The following is a 21,904-nucleotide window of genomic DNA, read 5'->3' as shown; positions in this document are numbered from 1 at the left end:
ACTGTTAACTAATTGAAAATATATATTTTATTTCCTCAAAATGTCACTAATAAAAATATGCACTTTGCATTTTATCTTTAATTTTAGCCATGTAAATGGCAACCCCTAGTACAAAATAACTAATGATGCATTTCAATCTGTCAAAAGCTATAAGAACTTAGAAATCAATGGCTTTAAAGGACATGATTGTTACAACAGTATTTTAAAAATACATCTACTATTATTAATAATTATTATTATTACATGTCACTTAAAGTAAAAAAAATTGAAATTGTGTGACTCACAAATCATATACCTAGGAAAACAAATAAGTAGAATATAAATAATTTTTGTGGCCTACCACTAACTGCAGTCTAATCTAAGTAATAGGCTGAAAAAAACTTGTTAAAATCTCAAGGTAATACTTTAGCTCTTAGGTTATGGTACTCTCTAAAACTTTAGAAAGAAAAAAAAGTTTACCCTGTAAGAACATTCTGATTAAGAACATTTTGAATCTGACATATTTACCACGGGAATAAATGGCAATTTAAATTTAGTTGACCTATAGGTAATACTCTGATGCGGTAAATAAATCAAGAACATTTTCAATATGTAAGGAAATCAGAAGATAGTAGTCTTTTCTTTTTCTCCTCACTTAAACATGATGTCCTTTGGGGACAGCTGATTCTCTTTGGTAACTAATTATCTTTTCTCTATATGCGTTTACTGTTAGAGATGTAATTCAGAAACAATATATTAACTTTCTTTTATATCTTGGTTACATCGGTTATTAAAAAAACTTAAATGGCTTATAATTACGTTTAGAATTGGATTTTAAAGTTATCCTCACATATAAAGTTGCAGTTTATTCTCCCCTAACATTATGGAAATTACTGATGCCTATACTTTAGGATGTACACTGCAATTGGAACATGCAAGTCTACTTAAAGTTACAAACAAAAACTAAAATTAATTTCAAAAGCAATAGCCTTCAGCTGTATGTTACCCAAATTATGCAATGTTCTACCTAGCAAAATTAAATAAGCTTCATCGATCTTAGCATTTAAATCAAGATTTAGGGCTCATAATCTATCAGAGCCTATTGCAGCTGCTGATGCTGTTCACACTATCTTTTATATTTCTTTGAAACTAATAGCAGTACAATAATTGCCTTGACTGGTTATTGCTACATCATTTCTTTATTTGAACAAATTTTAGCAGGTTTCAGTTTTTTAATATTAACAGTATTTTGTGCTGATCTTTCAGCTAGGCTATATTATCATAATAAAACCCGGCTGAAACAGGTAGACTTGGAACTGTTGGCCTCTTAATTAAAAGAGTAAAGTTATTAGCTATTTTTATATCTATATAATATTTGTTTCATATTGCTATTCAGTTTCAATTGTCCGGTACAGTGAATTATAAATTTCTCTTTGTTTAAGCAGAATAAAAAATACAGATTTTTTTCAGTGCAACTATAATGTTTTGGCTGAATGGTTCTAATTATCAATCATACTAAAATCTGCACTATTTATTATTTATACCTATCCATTTCACTTAAAGAATGCCTGCAATATTTCCTTTTGTATGGACTATAAGTGCAAAATAATTAATTTCCTTAATTACTTTTTTTTCAATTCCCATATTGCATACTTTATTTACCTTATGGTTAACCTTTTTGTTTTACCACTTTAGATCACATTAAAGTAGTATACAATTCACCATTCATATTACACTTAAATAAGCATTTTAAGTAACATTGTGTAAAAAGCTCTATAAATTTGCAAACACGTTGTTTGCCTATCTTTTTATCTACTGGATAGCAAAAAAAATACTAAAGCTGTACAATGTAATAATATATTTATTATACTACAATACATAAGCAGAAACTTTATTTGAACAGCTGCGCCTATTTAAATGTTATCTCTGTTTTGATGATCTGATCCTTTATCTTTTCCAATAAACCTATGGTATTTATTTTTTAAACATCTCATGTAAACTAAATAAAAGATTTAATATATGATCATTTTTGGATATTTAAAACTATGCCACAGCATGCATAAATTTAGTTGATTTACAAAACTTTTCAGACCCTTTCAATTTCTGCATACTTTATTGTGTTGAAGATTTCATTTAAAATTGATATTTTTTCCAAATCAACACTCAGTAACCCATAATAAAAAAGTAAAAAACATGTTTTCAGAAAGGTTTTAAAATGTATTAAAAAGTCAAAAACTAAATATAGTAAGTTTGTATAATGTAGTATAATATGGTAAGTTTGTTTGAAATTCTAATCAAGGAAATTAGGTGACTTGTTCAGCTTAGCAGATCAACAGAATCCTTATTTCCTGATGCCTGGTAAAACAAGAATATATAAAGCATAGATTCTTATAGTATGTTGCAAATTTGGGTCGCAAATAGTCGTTATTCACATTACTCCTCAATGGGTTACGCATTGCATACATTTTGTGGAGTGTCCTTATGATCGGTTGCCGCAGGTAGTTTAAGAAAATGCTACTGCTTTGATATAATCTGCATCAGCTATTCTCTAACACAAAAAAAGGCAAAATTGAGAGAAAAAATTTTTTAAGAACCACTGCTCTAAAGCCATATTTTAAATGGAGACAAAGCAAATTAAAGTTAAATCCACAGTTGTTTCAATTGAAAAAAATAAGTTTAAGCACTGAAAAAGCGCAGTGTAACAGTATCAATGTCTAAAAGCTTCAGATAGATTAGTCTGTTTTTTCCACAAGAGAGACTATTTTCTCCCACAGAAAAAATCTGCAGTAAATACACACCATTATTTTAAAAATTTCCAATACTTTTAAATTAAATTAGAAAGTAATTTTATAACAGTACATTATAGATAGCAAGATACACACCATTGTTATGCATATTTACTACTATTTCAAAACAGACCCATTAAGAAAAACCACTGCATTTTTAATATTCTTCAAAATCAGAAAATGAACACATTCCAGCTTGGCTACTGTCTTTGTGGATTACACATTTTCAATACATCTGAGTGGATTTTTGTGTCAGTTCTACGTATACCCACACTAACGGACTTTGTGTAACTGAATATGAGTGAAGATCTAATGGTACCCCATTGATGGACTTGTTCTTATCTTAGTTCAGGTGTGGACGGGATAGACTTCTGAGTGGATAGATAAAATTTAAATTTCCTTATTATAGGTTGTACACAAGATGGAAAGGAAAATAAAACTGTCCCTATTCATTGATTTCATTGAATGACTAATTCAAAGTGAATTCAAAGGCAAAGTGGCTTAGATGATTTTCTGTAGCTCCAAAGAGGAACTTCACTGGCTAATGTCATTCAGGTCAGGTTGGGGAGCATGCACTGGTATAGTGCGCTGCTGCACCCACCACAGGACGAAACGCCTTGGGATCCCTGTTGGCAACCACCCATGCAGACACTTAGTCCATGGCTGTAGTGCCGTAACTGACTCTCCCTCACAATGCAGGAAATGTGCCCCATTCAGAACTCCATGAGCAACTGCTCACTAGCCAGAAAGTCAAACCAGTGGTACCCAAGGATTCTATGAAAGACACAGTACCAAAGGAGTCCAGTCATTGTCTCAGGTAACTTGATAGCATCCATGTCTCGCAACCATACAGCAAAACAGGAAGCACCAGGACTTGAAAGACTTGGACCTTTGTTCTTTTTGTTAAAGATATCGGCAGCGCCTCACTCCCTTTTCCAGAAACCTCATGCTCCCCCATGCTTTCCCAATTCATCTACTGACTTCATGAGAAGAGTTAACAGAGACAGAATGTCACTGCCGAGGTAAGTAAACCTATCAGCACAGTTGACACTATCTTTGCAAACAGACACAATGCTGATAACTATGCCCAAGAGGTCATTAAAGTCCTGGATGTCATTGTATACATATATTTTTTATTTCCTGATGCCTTTGCTATTTGATGATAATGTAACCCTGCCACTGGAATGGAGAATGATACCTTTTAACAAAGACTGGTTGAAGGAACAATTCATTTCAATAAATAAAAGGCTAATGCCCCAAACGGTCACAATATTAATTAGGCAGAAAACAAATACTTAACTTTCTTGAGTTAATAATAATAATAATAATAATAAATTTTATTTATATTGCACTTTATATTTTAGCAATCCCAAAGTGCTACAGAGTAAAAATATAATAATAAAAAAAAAAAAAAAGAACAGAAGAGTCTATAAAATACTTTAACAAAATGACTTTCTAAAAAGATGAGTTTTTAGGTTTCGCTTAAAGGCCTCAGTCGACTGTGGGGCTCTCAGGTAATCAGGGAGGGCATTCCACAGCCTCGGTGCCACCAATGAAAACGCCCTGTCACCCATGCTGCTGAGCTTAGTTCTGGGGACTTGAAGAGTGTTAGTGAGTACAGAGCGGAGGGAACGTAAGGAGTTATGGGGGGTAAGGAGTTCCTGTAGATAAAGAGGGGCATGTCCATAAATGCACTGATGGGTAAGAAGGGAGACCTTGTACTCTATTCTGAATGAAACAGGGAGCCAGTGAAGGGTTTTCAGGATTGGGGTGATGTGATCATACTTTCGCACCCTCATTGGGATTCCTGGCAAGCGCTGTTCTGAATATACTGGAGTCTCTGGATACTCTTGCCAGGGAATCCCAATGAGGAGTGCATTACAGTAATCCAGCCTGGAAGAGACAAAGGCATGGACGAGCTTCCTCTGCATCTGCCAGGGTGAGTAATGGGCGGAGTTTGGCGATGTTCTTGAGATGGTAAAAAGATGACTTACAGAGATATTTGATGTGGGTGTCAAAAGTAAGTTGGGAGTCCATTCTAACACCCAAATTAGTAACAGATGTGGAAAGAGGAATACTTTTGGCCAGAGAAAGTAATACTGGTGATGGTAGAAGAGCGAAGATGATGTGATGTACCAACTAAGATGGGCTTCTGTTTTGGATCTGTTCAACTGAAGAAAACTGAGCCTCATCCATGCCTCTATCTCCTCCAGGCAGGTAGACAATGTAGATGTTGGCAGAGGAGCAGTAGAGGAGGTTGGAGTAGTCCTGAGGTAAAGCTGAGTGTCATCGGCATAGCAATGGAACGATAAAACCATGTCTGCCAATGACAGTTCCAAGGGGGGAGCATGTAAGATAGTTAAAAAGGATAGGCCCAGCACAGAGCCCTGTGGAACACCACAGGCGACGTTGTGGGTGTGGGACTTTGCGCTGCCAAGGGCCGACATGCTCAGTTCTGCCAGTCAGGTATGATGTAAACCAATTTAGAACAATTCCTGAGAGTCCAATAGTGTATTGCAGGCGGTGAAGAAGGATGTTATGGTCTATTGTGTCAAAAGCAGCTGTCAGGTCAAGGAGGATAAGTAGTGAAGGTGAACCAGTATCTGCCGTCATCAGAAGATCATTGGTGACCCTGACCAGGGCTGTTTCGGTGCTATGGCCAGGGCGAAAACCAGACTGAAACTTTTCAAACAGATTGTTCAGTTTGAGATGATCGTGAATTACTGTTAAACTGTACAATGCCTTATGAGGTTACATCTGGAAAACCATGGATAATTTTAGTTATGGATTATAAAATAAAGACAAATAAAGTGCTGGAATAGTATCTTTACCTTAAGCATTCAGTACTCTTTAAGATTAAATGAGATGGACAGAATCTGTTGCTTTAAGTTCATCAACAGCAAAAAAAAAAGAGGTATAGATGGAATGAGAGTTCTGTTTAAATTTCACACAAATGTTAAAACCATACAGTGAACATTAGATACATACGTGCTGGAACAGTATCTTTACCTTAAGCATTCAGTACTATTTAAGATTAAATGAGATGGACAGAATCTGGTTGCTTTAAGTTCCTCAACAGCAAGAAAGACGTATAGATGGAATGAGAGTTCTGTTTAAATTTCACACATGTTAAAACCATACATTGAACATTAGATACATACAATGAATTCTTAGTAGAGAGGCTGAACCTACTGTTTCTACCTTAAGGGTATTGAGATTTCAGCTGATTTTATTTTTTTTAAATACTGACTAAATTGGAAATAAAAAAATGCTAAAGAGGTTATAATAATGCATTTTATAATGCATTTTTAATAAATGTATACGCAATTTCAATTTCACATGAAATACCATTTTTCATACACAAACGTTAAGAGTATTGTTATGTTGTACATCATCAATCAATTACACTAAAACCTTGGATTGCGAGTAACTTGGTCTGCGAGTGTTTTGCAAGACGAGCTAAAATTTTTAATAATTTTTAACTTGATAAACGAGCGAGGTCTTGCAATACGAGTAGTACGTATACGCTTTGTCTGCCGAGCATCACGCGATCACAACTGAGCTGATGGTGGTTCTCTCTCTCTTTTGTTGCGGGATTGTGGGTAATAGTCTCCCATTCTCGGTCTCAATCAGCATGCCTCACTCATATAGTCAACATCCATACGAGTGTATATTGTTTACTATTGCATTGTGATCACATGTGTGTTGTAATATGTGAGTCCCTGTCTTGCACCCCAAAACACGAAGCTGAGTCTCAGTACTTTAGCAACACCAACTTTACTCAGCCTGAAACAGGAACAGCACGGTTATTTATTGTAGCGGGATCTGCCACTCTCCTATACACAGACACAGCAGTCAGGCAGGGTCATGTCCAGGTTAGTGGCCAAGTAATACTGTGCCCTGCATTTATAAAGTTCCTTGTATCACCCATCAACGGCAGGCGCTTATAGCATGTATGCGATCTTTTCGGCATTTGCTTTTACGGCGAACTGCTACAGCGCTGGGAGCCTGCGGTTGCTTCGGGACACTCTTCCATGTGTCATCCCGTTGGGTGGAATCCCAAAAGACTTTAGAAACCTTCCAGTGCGTAAAGCGTTTTGTTTTATTTTGTGTCCAAGTGTACTGACTCTTCAGGCAAAAGCAACTGTCATTGGATAGGTTCCTTGTTAAAGTCGCAAAAAAAGTTGAAGATTCCAGTCAGCCAACAGATAGCAGGGATTCCATTAGTTAGAGTGAAAGTCGTTATACACAATAACCCTCCTCCTCCTCTCTCTCGTCTCGCTCACACCAGCCATGATTCATTTCAAAGGTAAAGTGCAGGTTAATTTGTTTTATGTATTTTTACTTTATATTTTATATTAATCATTTTTATATGAATAGTTTTGGGTTGTGGAACGAATCATCTTAGTTTCCATCATTTCTTATGGGGAAATTCGCTTTGATATACAAGTGCTTTGGATTACAAGCATGCTTCCGGAACGAATTATGCTCGCAAACCAATACAAACCTATACAGGTTACACTGTATAATAAACACATATCTGTATAATAGAAAAGATTTCTTTGTATATAAAACTATTATTTGTGAAGAATGACTCCAAGCAAAGAATAAGTTCAAACTAAGATGACATATTATATGCATTATAAATACTTTTTATTCTTCCATTACTTCATCAGATTTCTTGGTTCCTATCTTCACTATTTTGTTTGTAACACATTGTCTTTTTACACCAGAATTTACTTGTAAAATGCAATGAAATCATTATGATGCTTTATGCTACATATTAATCAAAATTGTCTAATCATAATCATGCCTCAATTGCTTACGTTTTCTTGCAAAATCCCTGAAGATGTGCTGGTTAAGTTAATTTGGTATGAGTGTGGATATATTGTCTGTGTGTGTGGGTACCAGGATGGATTTGTGCCCTGTTTAAGACTACTTTTTGCTTTGCACTCAGTGTTTCAGGAACAGTCTCTTGGTCCCATGACCCTGAATTGGATTACGTATGTTTGAAAACATTATGTTAATTAAAAACATACACTTATCCATGCATCCAAAAAGTTCATATTTTCAAACACAGTTTAGCACTGAAATTTTCTTTAAGCACAGTAATAAAATTGTCCAGTAGTTATTTTGCTTAAACTCACCCAAAGTCCGTGACATAACTGGCAACGCAGAACTGAGAACAAGTATTGAGACACAACATCCAATAATCTGTTAAAGAAAGATAGAAATGAGCTGTCAGTTATTGCATTTTTCGTCACTAATAAGAATCTTTTCAAGTACCCATCTTATATGTTAACTGCAGACAGCATGACCTCTAGAATGAATTCTGAGTTATTGACTGAAAAATCATCAAATAAAAACAAATCTAGTAACATCTTCCATAAGATATGTGTTAAACATATAAATAACCCAAGAACAAATTACAGACTGCATATACTAATGGATTTGGTGCTTAAAACTGCAACACATAAAAAAAGGGAATACACATTTTAGGCTAAATTATTAGAGCTAATCAAGATATTGAAGTTTAGATATTATGAAAAACATGCATACAGCAAAGCATTAGCACAAGTGAAACTGTATTTTTTTAAAAAATAAAGTGAAACATTATTATTATTAGCCTTTTTAGATATTTAAACAGCATTCAAATGCTAGTTGTGAGCATCCTCTTTAATAAAATCCCTGTGTCCGTGTGTGTGTGTCTTCTGGTGAAGTGCGCATGCACGGGGCATGGTGCGATGCTTCAAAGGCTGCCTGACACGTCACACAAGACAGAGAGGGCGGGACCTATAAAATATCGCGCGTCCGATCCTATTGGATTTCGGTAAATGAGGTAAGACCTAAAACATAACGCACGAAAAATCCAATCGGGTACTGAGACGTGGAGACCAGCTTCCCCAAAGAGGTGGGATTAGTGTTTGTTGCTGTGCAAGTGTTCACTCTGAGGATGTCAGATTTGCGATTAACAAACTTGGCCCGGTAAAGTGTAAAGTGTTTTCCTAAATATACAAATTTTCATGATATTACAACAAGATAACTTTTAAAAGTAGATTCATTTTCGCGCACATAAAATCCGTTGCTGGGGAGACGCCATACATACAATAATCAGCTGCACGCCAGCACAGATTAAAATACTTGCTGGAGAGATGTATTACTGTGAGAGAAAATTTAAGGCACACGTACAGTGACGCATATTACAGCCACATACAAGCCAGTATTACTGTAACAGAAAACAGACGGTCCTTTGCCATTTAATATAGACTGTTCCTACTAATGTTTATGCACTAATATTCTAGCGCCCGTTATTGTAACGGGCTTAATGTCTAGTTTAGGAATAACTATTTAAACCACACAGCTCACTTGCTCAGGGGAATTATAAACCTCAGAGCTGGTGCAGAATACTCCAAGAAGTGTTAAAAAAAAATAAAGCGCAGAATACACATACTAAAGAAAATGTAAAGTATATACAGAATAATTTAAAATTGTTCAGCTGAGAGAATAGATGAGAAAAGGAAGTAAGAATCCCTGAACACCATAAAAGAAAAAAGGAAATGCTGAGAACTACACCTGTAAAACTATAAAAATATTATTAAGCTGTCTTATTGCTAATATTTCATTTTTTGATAAGAAACATACTCTGCTTCAACTGATGAGAGCTAAGTTAATTCACGTTGTTTGATCTTATATAATCTTGTATAAATCCTACTCACTAACCTTCTTTTACTGTAATATTTAAAATGCTTCCTCGGAATAAGTAACATTTACAGAATAACAGTAAAACATTTCTTAATTGAATCAATCAACAAACGGGTGAAAATAAAAATCAGCATTTATATAGTAGCCAGAAATAGGAAAAACTAAAAGGACAATACAATCTTACATCTGTTGTATTTATTTAAGTAAATACTTTTCTAAGGTTAATAATGATCTGCCGTTTTCCATACTTAAAGTTTATAGAAGTGACTAAGTGAAGTGCTTTTTTCATTAAAACATTACAAACAAATATGTCATCAGATCTAGACAATTTATACTCTAGATGACATTAAAGCAGTTGCAGATATATACTGTACATACAGTAATCTCTCCTCCATCGCGGGGGTTGCGTTCCAGAGCCACCCGCGAAATAAGAAAATCCGCGAAGTAGAAACCATATGTTTATATGGTTATTTTTATATTGTCATGCTTGGGTCACAGATTTGCGCAGAAACACAGGAGGTTGTAGAGAGACAGGAACGTTATTCAAACACTGCAAACAAACATTTGTCTCTTTTTCAAAAGTTTAAACTGTGCTCCATGACAAGACAGAGATGACAGTTCCGTCTCACAATTAAAAGAATGCAAACATATCTTCCTCTTCAAGTCAGGAGCAGATGTCAGAGAGATAGAGAAAAAAAGCAAACAAATCAATAGGGCTGTTTGCTTTTAAGTATGCGAAGCACCGCGGCACAAAGCTGTTGAAGGCGGCAGCTCACACCCCCTCCGTCAGGAGCAGGAAGAGAGAGAGAGACAGTTTGTTTTTCAATCAAAAATCAATATGTGCCCTTTGAGCTTTTAAGTATGCGAAGCACGGTGCAGCATGTCATTTCAGGAAGCAGCTGCACAAAAAATAGCAACGTGAAGATAATCTTTTAGCATTTTTAGACGAGCATCCGTATCGTCTAGGTGTGCGAACAGCCCCCCTGCTCAATCCCCCTACGTCAGGATCAGAGAAGGTCAGTGCAAGAGAGACAGAAAAGTAAGCCGGGTAGCTTCTCAGCCATCTGCCAATAGCGTCCCTTGTATGAAATCAACTGGGCAAACCAACTGAGGAAGCATGTACCAGAAATTAAAAGACCCACTGTCCGCAGAAATCCGCGAACCAGCAAAAAATCTGCGATATATATTTAAATATGCTTACATATAAAATCCGCGATGGAGTGAAGCCGCGAAAGGCAAAGCGCGATATAGCGAGGGATTACTGTAATACAAAAATCACTAATAAAAAATGTACTCGACAACCTTGTAAAGTCTGCAAGAGGGCAATGAATTAAAGCAATAATAAAAAGACAATATGGAAAGATGTCTGTTCAGTACTGGCTTGTCATCGGTTTAGACTCATATTCAGTACCATGGACTTAGACAGAGGAGATCACAATTCACTATTACCTGTGCTTAAATTTAAATGGAAGAAACACAAAAATTTGATTATACAATCATGTATGTCAATATTTCAAAAGCTTTTGATAAAATACTCCATTAGAGGCTAAACACCAGACAACAAAAGAAAGATATTCAAAGGAGTAATGTATAGATGGGTGAAGAACTGGATTAACAACAGAAAATAACACATTACAGTTAACAAAATTGTTTTTAAAATTTGTGCAGATCTACGGGGATTAGTGCTGGAGCTTGTGCTTTTTAATTTATATGAACAATACATACAAAAATGTAATTACAATTTTGTTAAATCTGCAGATGACAGTAATATAGGTTGACTGTCAGATATCCTACAGTCAAAAAAATCATTACAGAAGAAAATGGAAAAAATTCAATTATACAGAGATATGTTGCACTTTACATTTAAAAAAATGTGAAGTCTCACAAATATAAAGTAAAAATATCCCCTGGTCAGTAATATTTCAGAGATAAAAAATAAACCCTATGAGTATAGTATCTTCTACGCGGTGGTGTGCTGGGGAAGCAGCATAAACAAGAGGGACACCTCACGCCTGGACAAACTGGTGAGGAAGGCAGGCTCTATTGTAGGCACGGAGCTGGACAGTTTGACATCTGTGGCAGAGCGACGGGCGCTGAGCAGGCTCCTATCAATCATGGAGAATCCACTGCATCCACTGAACAGTATCATCTCCAGACAGAGGAGCAGCTTCAGCGACAGACTGCTGTCACTGTCCTGCTCCACTGACAGACTGAGGAGATCGTTCCTCCCCAACACTATGCGACTCTTCAATTCCACCGGGGGGCGGGGGGTAAACATTAACACTATACAAGATTATTGTCTATTATACCTGCCTTGCACTCTCCACCTTGCATTTTTTAACTTGCACTGTATTTTTATCACTCTTTAATTAACATTGTTTTATCAGTATGCTGCTGCTGGAGTATGTGAATTTCTCCTTGGGGATTAATAAAGTATCTATCTATAGCTTATATGATCTAATGGACTTTATCACTCTTCTCACACAGACAGGATATACAAGTGATTAAATAATTGTATTTTAGGTTATACAAATTAGGAGAGGTTATCCTCAAGATGTGACATGAGAAGTTTCATTGTTTACAGAGAATGGACGTTGTCATTTTAAAAACATTTTTTTAATAAAGAACATAAAGGGAACAAGGAAATTGGTTAATGGAAAATTTCAGATACGTCAGAAGATATTTCTAACCTGTAAAAACTATAGATACATGGAACAAACTACAAGCAATGTAGCTGAAACCAGCACCCTGAAGATCACTAAATTAGGCTAAATGCCCTGATCTCATTAAAACTGCTGCCACTATTACAACCCCAATTCCAAGAAAGTTGGGATGCTGTGTAAAACATAAATAAAAACAGAATGAAATGATTTGCAAATCTCATAAACCCATATTTTATTCACAATAGAACATAGAGAACATATCGAATGATGAAAGAGAGAAAACATACGAGGGCAATCCCAAAAGTAAGGTCTCCTATTTTTTTAGAAATACAAACAACCATTTATTTTCTATAATATTTACATCATTTTAAAGGTTAAAGACTTATTTGTTTTCCTACATAATCGCCATTTCGGTCGATGCATTTTTGTAGACGCTGTGGTAGTTTTAGAATGCCCATGTCATACCAGCTCGCCGCCATGTCCTTTAGGAAGCATTGAACCTCATCTTTCACTTCTTCGTCAGAGCAGAATCGCCTTCCGGACAAATGCTCTTTTAATTTAGGGAACAGGTGGTAGTCACTGGGTGCCAAGTCCGGACTATATGGGTGATGAAGTTCCAACCGCCGATCTTTCCGCATGTTTTCCTCAACCTTCGCGATTGTCTCGTCGGAAATTGATGGTCTCCTGCGCGAACTTCGCACTTGGCGGTAGCGTTCAACGGGAGCTCCATTTTCAAGGGCTGCCAAGCCAAGATTGAGCATCCCAGCGAAGCTGCACATGCTTGTTTGGGAGTGGAGGAAGCACCAATCACAACAGTGTGGCCAACAGCCGTACGAACAGTTTCTCTATGTCCCCACCGCTTTGGAGACCTTACTTTTGGGATTGCCCTCGTGCCATTTTAAAAAAGAAAAAGGTCATTTTGACTTTGATGGCAGTAACACATCTCAAAAAAGCTGGGATAGGGCCATGTTTACCACTATGTAGCATCCCCTCTTCTTTTAACAAGTCTGCAAATGTCTGTTGCTGGACTTTTGGGAGAAGAATATTGTCCCATTCTTGTCTGGTATAGGATTCTAGCTGCTCAACAGTCCTGGGTCTTCTTTGTCATATTTTTCGTTTAATAATGCACCAAATGTTTTCAATTGGTGAAGGGTCTGGACTGCAGGAAGGCCAGTTCAGCACCCAGACTGTTCTGCTATGAAGCCATGCTATCGTTTCTGGATCATGTTCACATATGCCTTCTTCTTTGCATGATCAAGCTTTAACCTGCATTTATGGATGGCATGGCGAACTGTGTTCATGGACAATGTTTTCTGGAAGTGTCCTCCTGAGCTCATGAAGTGACAGAATCATGCCCGTTTTTAATGCAGTGCTGTCATAGAGGCCCAAAGATCACAGGCAAGCAATATTGATTTTCGGCCTTGTCCCTTGCACACAGAGATTTCTCTAGATTCTTGGAATCTTTTCATGATATTATGTACTTTAGATGAAGAGCTATTCAAAGTCTTTGTAATTTTGCATTTAGGAACATTATTCTGAAATTGTTCCACAATTTGTAGATGTAGATTTTGCAGATTGGTGAACCTTTGCCCACCATTACTTCTGTGAGACTTTGCCTCTCTAAGATGCTCTTTTTATATCCAATCATGTTACTTACCTGTTGCCAGTTAACCTAAGTAGATGCAAAATTTTTCTTCAGCTGTTTCTTTTTAGTACCACTTAAATTTTCAGCTTTTCCAACTTTTTTGGAGATATGTTGCTGCCATCAAATTCAAAATGAACTAATATTTTTTCAGGAAATAGTAAGATATCTCACTCTCAACATTTGGTAAGTTTTCTATGTTCTATTGTGAACAAAGTATGGGTTTATGAGATTTGCAAATCATTGCATTCTGTTTTTATTTACATTTTACACAGCTTACCAATGTTTTTGGAATTGGGGTTGTACTTTGCTTTAATTAGGGGAAATGGAAATTTCTTTTGTTTAGGACATGTTTCGTAGTTGCTAAGAAAGGATGTGCCAAAATGTTATTTTATGCTCACAGTTCACACCAAACCCCTATTTTTTAATCTGATTTCTTCAAAGCATAAATGCCACATTTTAAAGCATTACTTGATATTAAGTTTTATTCAATGCAGAATCTTTCTAAAACAAAAGGTCGTTACACATAGTATTAATAAGAAAAGACCAAAACATTGAAACCATGAACAGCATAAATAATAAAGATAAAGCAGAAACCAAAAAAAATCATAAAAAAATATCCAGAACGTAAAAATGAGGAAAAGAAATCTATAGAAATTAAGAGTTAAGACAAAAAAAGTATTTTTAGAAGAAAAGTTTTCAGTCCAGTTTTGCTGGAAGATGAAGAAGAGGAGTCTCAGATGCATTCAGGTAAGAGTTTGAAAGCCATAGCACTGACAGGCTTGCCATCCCACACTGATAGATTAATCTGTTGGGCCATTAGCAGCCCTGTGTTACCTAATTACACAAGGAAGGCTGTAAGGATGAAGGAGCTCAACTAGTTAAATAAAAGCTAAACCATGCAAAATTTTCAAGGTGGTAAGCAGATATTTGTATGTTATACACAAGGAAACTACAGTAGTAGGCAGAGTAAATGATAAAGTGCAGTGATGATATACTATGTATGCTTCCTGTAAGTCAGGAACTGTATACCTGAATTTTCAATAGATTACAATGTAATGATTTCTTTACCCGGAGACCAGTGAATGGGGAATTACAATAATCAAATTGGATAGTAATTAAACCAAGATCCAGTGTTTCTTATTATGGAAAAGGTGAAGACAAGCAATGTTCTGGATCCTGGCCTCACTCTTGAATAACATGGGCAGGGATGAATTTGTATTTTCCAAGTGATATGAATTTCTGTCTATCAGTGGCATATAATGAGAACAAAGAAAACACAGCGCCAACAGTTCTGACTGAATAAGAGGGGGGAAGAGTATGTTATGATTTATAACATTAAAAACAGGACAAAGGTCAAGTAGAAGAATGTTGAACACACCAGTATCAGTAGACAGAAGGAGGCCACTAATGACACTCAGGAGATATATCTCAGTACTTTAAAGTGTGTAGAAACCAGATTGAAAAGGAAACAGGATTGGGAATGTTTGAAGCTGTGCAAGAACGATCCTTTCGAACACCCTTGCTAGGAAGACGATATTGTAAATAAGTATATAGTTGTCAAGTTTAGATGAAATAAGACCAGGCTCTAAAGGACAGTAGTAAAAGTGGCAGTTTTGTGGGCAAAATAAACAAAGTCAGAGGCTAATGAATAGGCTGGGGATAACTGATGCACTTAAAGAAGAGTGGTGGGGCAAGATCAAGTTGTAAGGAAGACGAGTTGCATTTTGTAATTAATTTAGAAACAGAAAAATAATTACTGACGGTCAACAGCAACTGCTCTGAAGCTTTGTGTAGAGTTTCTTTGGACAGAAGAAAGAGTTACTAGAAAGAACTACTGATATATAATGTCACAGTTAAAGCTGATATTATGTCCCAGAAATACCTCGGATGCACCAACACATAGCAAAAACACCCAGCACAAACAGTCAATGCTATGTAAACCAGAACTATTGTATCTATCCCTACCCTTAGCAGTCAGTTGAGAGGAGGAAAAAAAAACAATCAGACAAATTAGACAAACAAATGTCTAAAACAGGTGACAGAGTAAAGACTCACTCATCACCATGTTGAAAATTGTACAACACAGAGACAGAGAGCTTGAACAATGAAGGTAGGCAGGTAGACAGGTACAACTTAACCTCCAGCAGCAGGTAGAAACTCCACTAACCAATATCCAATCCAAAAAGATTCAGAGTTTATACACAGCAGCAGTAAGAAGTGCTAAAAACATATCCAGCAAAAAGATGATAATTGGGAAATCTATACATATTAATAAAAGGCAAAGCCCTCACTGACTCACTGACTGACTGACTGACTGACTGACTCACTCATCACTAATTCTCGAACTTCCCGTGTAGGTGGAAGGCTGAAATTTGGCAGGCTCATTCCTTACAGCTTACTTACAAAAGTTAGGCAGGTTTCATTTCGAAATTCTACGCGTAATGGTCATAACTGGAACATATTTTTTGTCCATACACTGTAATGGAGGAGGCGGAGTCACGTATCGCGTCATCACGCCTCCTACGTAATCACGTGAACTAAAAACAAGGAAGACATTTACAGCACGAGTCAAACGCGGGAACGAAGGTAAATGACGTTAATTTTTGACTGTCTTTTAATACTGTGTAAGCATACATATTAACACATGTGCAATTAAACGTGTGCATTTACGGGGTGATTTCTCAGGCTTAAAAGCTCGCCTTTTATCAAACGCGGGAACAAAGGTAACTGACGTTGTTCACTGTCTTTTAATACTGTGTAACCATACATATTAACACGTGCAATTAAACGTGTGCATTTACGGGGTGATTTCTCAGGCTTAAAAGCTCGCCTTTTACTAAAAAGGTAAATGCAAAACTATTTTCAATCAGTTTAATGAAACGCTCCCGTTAAGGATTGCAATAACATATTCGCGAGATAAAAGAACTAAGTAGGGGGAAATGACGGAAGAGCCGCAAACAGCGAAGAGCAAAAAATTAATTAAACAATTGAGAAGGGAGCGAGTGAAGCATACAAGCATGTTCATAAGGGAAACAAAGCACGGTGTAAAACGTAAGTTTAAATTTAGTTTATAGAAACGCTCCTGCTGCGGATTGCAATAACATATTCGCGAGATAAAAGTTTAATGAGAAGACACGAGGTATAAACGAACCACACGCCGTGGCGCAACGTTAGGGGCAACAGTTTCAACCATTCTATGATCTGCTTCTCGCAACTGAAAGACGGCACATGGCGGATGTTAGCCGACTTGCTGACCGCAACGTTAGGGGCTTCAACTCTGGCGCGGACGCCACATCTCAGTGCCAACACTTTGCAGACTCTACTTAAAAGACACGCCCTCCTCACTGGACAGTTAAAAAGACCAATCAAACTAACGATGACATCAAGTATTACCCAATCAAAAGTAGGAAAGGAGGCATCTTCATAAAATGCGTGTGGGATGATTTGCATGAGACGCTGCTTTAAAAAAAATGATAAAAAAAATACGGGACAAATCCTGTCCAGTATTGATTCAAAACGGGACGCGCAATTTCATTCTCAAATGCGGCACGATTCCGTATTTTAAAGGACGGGTGGCAACCCTACAGTGCCAGGTAACCACCCATACAATCAGATTGTGATTCAGACTAGGAATGCAATGAATGTAATTACCCCGATCTACATACAAGGCGAAAGTCTTGCAACATTCAAAGATGATGGTTTGGGATAAGTACACCATACAACATAAAAGAGCTTATGAAGCCTTGAACCGAAAAAAGCAACATCTCAGAGATCGTAAAAAAAAAATAGGAGGTAATGTCGTTTTACTCGCTGTAGATTTTAGTCAAACATTACCAGTTATTCCACGAGGGAGACTAGCAGATGAACTCAACGCGTGTTTAAAATCCATGCTTCTCCCACGCTCGGTTATATGTCGCGTGTTCTCGGGTAGGTACACCAAAAAAATGTATACATTTAAGCATGTAATGGGCAAACAAAAAATGAGGTATACCCGAAGGCACTGCAGTAGTACTTAATCTAACTTTACTTCTTAAATGTTAATGTTTTACTGTTTAATAATTTATACGCTTCTTATATGTTGTTCAAATTCTTTTATCAAAATACCAGTGACAGCGCAATGCACGATAACATGGAGTGAATACACCATACGCATCCGCCCACGGCCGCCCTGGTGTGCGCAGATAGGAGTTGATTCTACAATAAAATAAAATAAATATAAAAAGAGTAATACAATCATCACCCATAAAGCGGATAGCAGACGTAACGTACTATATGTGTACCAGATTTCAAGTCAATAGGTGAAACGGTTTGCGAGCTACAGGTGATTTAAAATCCTGGACAGACACACAAATTGCCACGGTAGCAAATTACAGAAGAAGATTTTACTGTTGAATAATTTATATTTATATGAAATGTGCTTCTTATATATTACTTCATATTCTCATATGATAATGATGTTAATGTTTATATTGATTTCTATGTTATTGAAACTGCATGTATGTGTGTATATGTATGTATATATATATATACTAGCAAAATACCCGCGCTTCGCAGCAGAGAAGTAGTGTGTTAAAGAGGTTATGAAAAAAAAGGAAACATTTTAAAAATAACGTAACATGATTGTCAATGTAATTGTGTTGTCATTGTTATAAGTGTTGCTGTCTTTTATATATATACAGTGGAACCTCGAGATACGATCACCTCTGTATACGAGAAATTCAAAATACGAGGAAAGTATGAGCGAAAATTTCTGATCTAAATGCGAGCATTGGCTCGCGTAACGAGCCACGAGCCAGGCTGTGGGTATAGCTCTCAGCTTAGCGAGGGGGCGTGGTAGCAGTTGCGAGCTGCGATCTGCGGTGTCTGCGTTTCTCACTTAAGTGCACAGGTGGAAAACTGCCCACATCCATGATTGTTCCTGTGGCTGATGGGCTGCAGCTGCCATGTCCTCCCCGCATATATAGAGAAGCGCGAGCCGGTTAAGGGGGAGAAGAAGAAGAGAGAGAGAGAGAGAGAGAGAGAGAGAGAGAGAGAGAGAGAGAGAGCGCGCGCAGGCAGGCAGGAGAGCAGGCTCGCGTGTAGCTGAACAGTGAGCTGAACAGGTGAGCCAAACAGCTGAAGCAGGACGGTGTAGAGAAGGTCAGCTGCATTAAGAGTGTCTCGCCTGTTGCAGAGCCCGCAGGTGAGACGCTAACAGAGAAGAAGCACTGGGGATTGTCATCTGTTTTTTAAAGACGGCATCCTTTTGACGTTTTAACCTCGTGTTAAAGGATTGTTATTCTTGTGTATTTTAAACCTCCACTTCACAACTGTTTTAAGGATTATTTATTTAAAGATTTATTGAATGCTCTACTGCACTTTGGACACCTGTTTTGATTCTTTTAATAATCAGTTATATTATTTACCAGTGTTATTTATTAAAGGTAGACTACAGTATATATAATTTATCAGTGTTATTTGTTAGGAAAATTGATTTTTATGTTAATATATTTGGGGTGCAGAACGGATTAACTGGATTTCCATTATTTTCAATGGGGAAGTTTGTTCTAGATACGAGAAATTCGCTATACAAGCTCAGTTCTGGAACGAATTAAACTCGTATCTAGAGGTTCCACTGTATATATATATATATATATATATATATATATATATTATATATATAATATACACACACACATAAACATTTATATACATATACATATATATACATATCTACATATACACATATCTACATATATATACACACATACATAAACACACACATAAGACTTATTGACTGAAACGGGCTTTCACGAAAAAAGTTAGGGCTTTGCTACAGGATACACCCTCCACAAGTTAACCAAGTAAAAATAAAATATATATTTCTGTTTTATTTAAACCTTTTAAGTTCATATGCATAGCCCCATTTGGCTGTTTAATTTTTTTTTTCTTTCTTCAGTAATATTTAATCTCCTTAAAGAAAAAGAACATATCCATTTTACTTTTTTTGTATCTCTGTAGTAATATTTTAGTGTAAAAGAATAACCAGTATTTAAACCTTTTATGTTACTTTATACATTTATTTTACACAATGTTGAAAAATTAATAAGAAAGCTACATATTTTGGCAGCTGCTGCTTTCATTTTCAATGAAATGAAAAAAGCTCTCCAAGAGAAAACGTCAATGAAGAAGAAACAGTTTGCACTATCTAAAAACGAGAAACCCTCATTTATAAAAGTTTGCTGCAGATGACTTAACTGAAAATAAATGAATAGTTCCTATGTGTATAATACATATTTATCTATTTGACTTATGCCTTTATTCCACCAACTTACAACATCTGAAGTACAATTTGTTACATTACTTTTGTTTTTTGCAGCACAGGCAGGTGAAGTGACTTCCTCAGGGTCACACAGTGGTGTCAGTACCAGGATTTGAACTGACAGGCTCCGGGTTTGCTGAAATATTACTGAAGAAAGAAAAAAAACGAAAACGGGCAAATAGGGCTATGCATACAAATGCCCATCCATCCATTATCCAACCTGCCATATCCTAAATACAGGAGCCAATAAGTAGATATGTATATATACAGTATATATATATATATATATATATATATGTGAATGTATGTATGTATATATCTATGTCTATATATATATATATATATTATATATATATATATATATATATATATATATATATATATATATATATATATATATATATGTAGATATGTAAATTTGTATATGTATATATATGTTTATGTGGATGTGTATATACGTATGTATATGTAGATATGTGTATATGTAGATATGTATATATATATGTATATGTATATATATGTTTATGTGTGTGTGTGTGCATATTATATATATAAAAGACAGCAACACTCATAACAATGACAACACAATTACATTGACAATCATGTTACATTATTTTTAAAATGTTTCCTTTTCTTTTTCATAACCTCTTTAACACACTACTTCTCCGCTGCGAAGCGCGGGTATTTTGCTATTTATCTCTTTATATAAAGGAGAGTTGGGATCCGAGAGACTGTGTTTGTGTGTTTGTGGAGGGATGGAGAGTTAAGGCAGGTGTTGGAGTCACGTGATCATCTCCCCTCCCATTCACCTCATTTCATTCAATTCATTTCGCTCGAGCTGAGCTCCGCAGTTGGTGCGGTCTTGCTGTTCTTGATTTGCTTTTCACATGGCCAAGTATACGTTGCATGCTCAAGAGTAAGCTCAGCGCACAACTTGGTCATATTACAACCGGAGGGGCGAACTGACAACATGGTATACAAAGAGATCCTTAACAAATAATTATTGGTATAATTTTCCTCAGTTTATTATATAAAATTTTAAAGCAGTACTTCGCCGCTGCGAAGCGCGGGTATTTTGCTCTATATATATGTGTGTGTGAATGTATGTATGTATATATGTATGTCTATATTTATATCTATATCTATAAATATATATATATATATATATATATATATATATATATATATATATATATGTGTATGTATATATATATATATATATATATATATATATATATATATATATATGTGTATGTATATATATATATATATATATATATATATATATATATATATATATATATATATATATATATATATATAATGTATATATATGTATATATGTATATGTGGATGTGTACATGTATATATATGTATATGTAGATATGTGTATATGTAGATATGTATATATATGTATATATGTTTATGTATATATATGGTTACATAACCTCTTTAACACACTACTTCTCCGCTGCAAAGCGCGGGTATTTTGCTATATATATATATATATATATATATAAAAGACAGCAACACTCATAACAATGACAACACAATTACATTGACAATCATGTTACGTTATTTTTAAAATGTTTCCTTTTCTTTCTCATAACCTCTTTAACACACTACTTCTCCGCTGCGAAGCGCGGGTATTTTGCTATTTATCTATATATATAAAGGAGAGTTGGGATCTGAGAGACTGTGTTTGTGTGTTTGTGCAGGGATGGAGAGTTAAGGCGGGTGTTGGAGTCACGTGATCATCTCCCCTCCCATTCACCTCATTTCATTCACTTAATTTCGCTCCGAGCTGAGCTCTGCAGCTGGCGCGGTC

The 21,904-nt window shown here is 36.0% G+C and overlaps 1 protein-coding gene across 2 annotated transcripts in view; it reads right to left on the bottom strand.

The window, feature by feature from the left end:
• The window catches only part of lmbr1 (limb development membrane protein 1), a 161,841-nt gene that overhangs the window by 6,023 nt on the left and 133,914 nt on the right, over positions 1-21,904 (bottom strand). For both annotated transcript variants that reach the window (XM_051929120.1, XM_051929121.1), the window contains one exon: positions 7,913-7,979. In XM_051929120.1, the coding sequence (XP_051785080.1) occupies positions 7,913-7,979 (67 nt within the window). The remainder of the gene's footprint in view (positions 1-7,912; positions 7,980-21,904) is intronic.

The sequence above is a fragment of the Erpetoichthys calabaricus genome, chromosome 6, assembly GCF_900747795.2.
Source record: "Erpetoichthys calabaricus chromosome 6, fErpCal1.3, whole genome shotgun sequence".
NCBI classification, from domain to species: domain Eukaryota; kingdom Metazoa; phylum Chordata; class Cladistia; order Polypteriformes; family Polypteridae; genus Erpetoichthys; species Erpetoichthys calabaricus.
The sequence above is the reverse complement of the archived record's forward strand: the minus strand, read 5'-3'. Positions and strand labels throughout refer to the sequence as shown.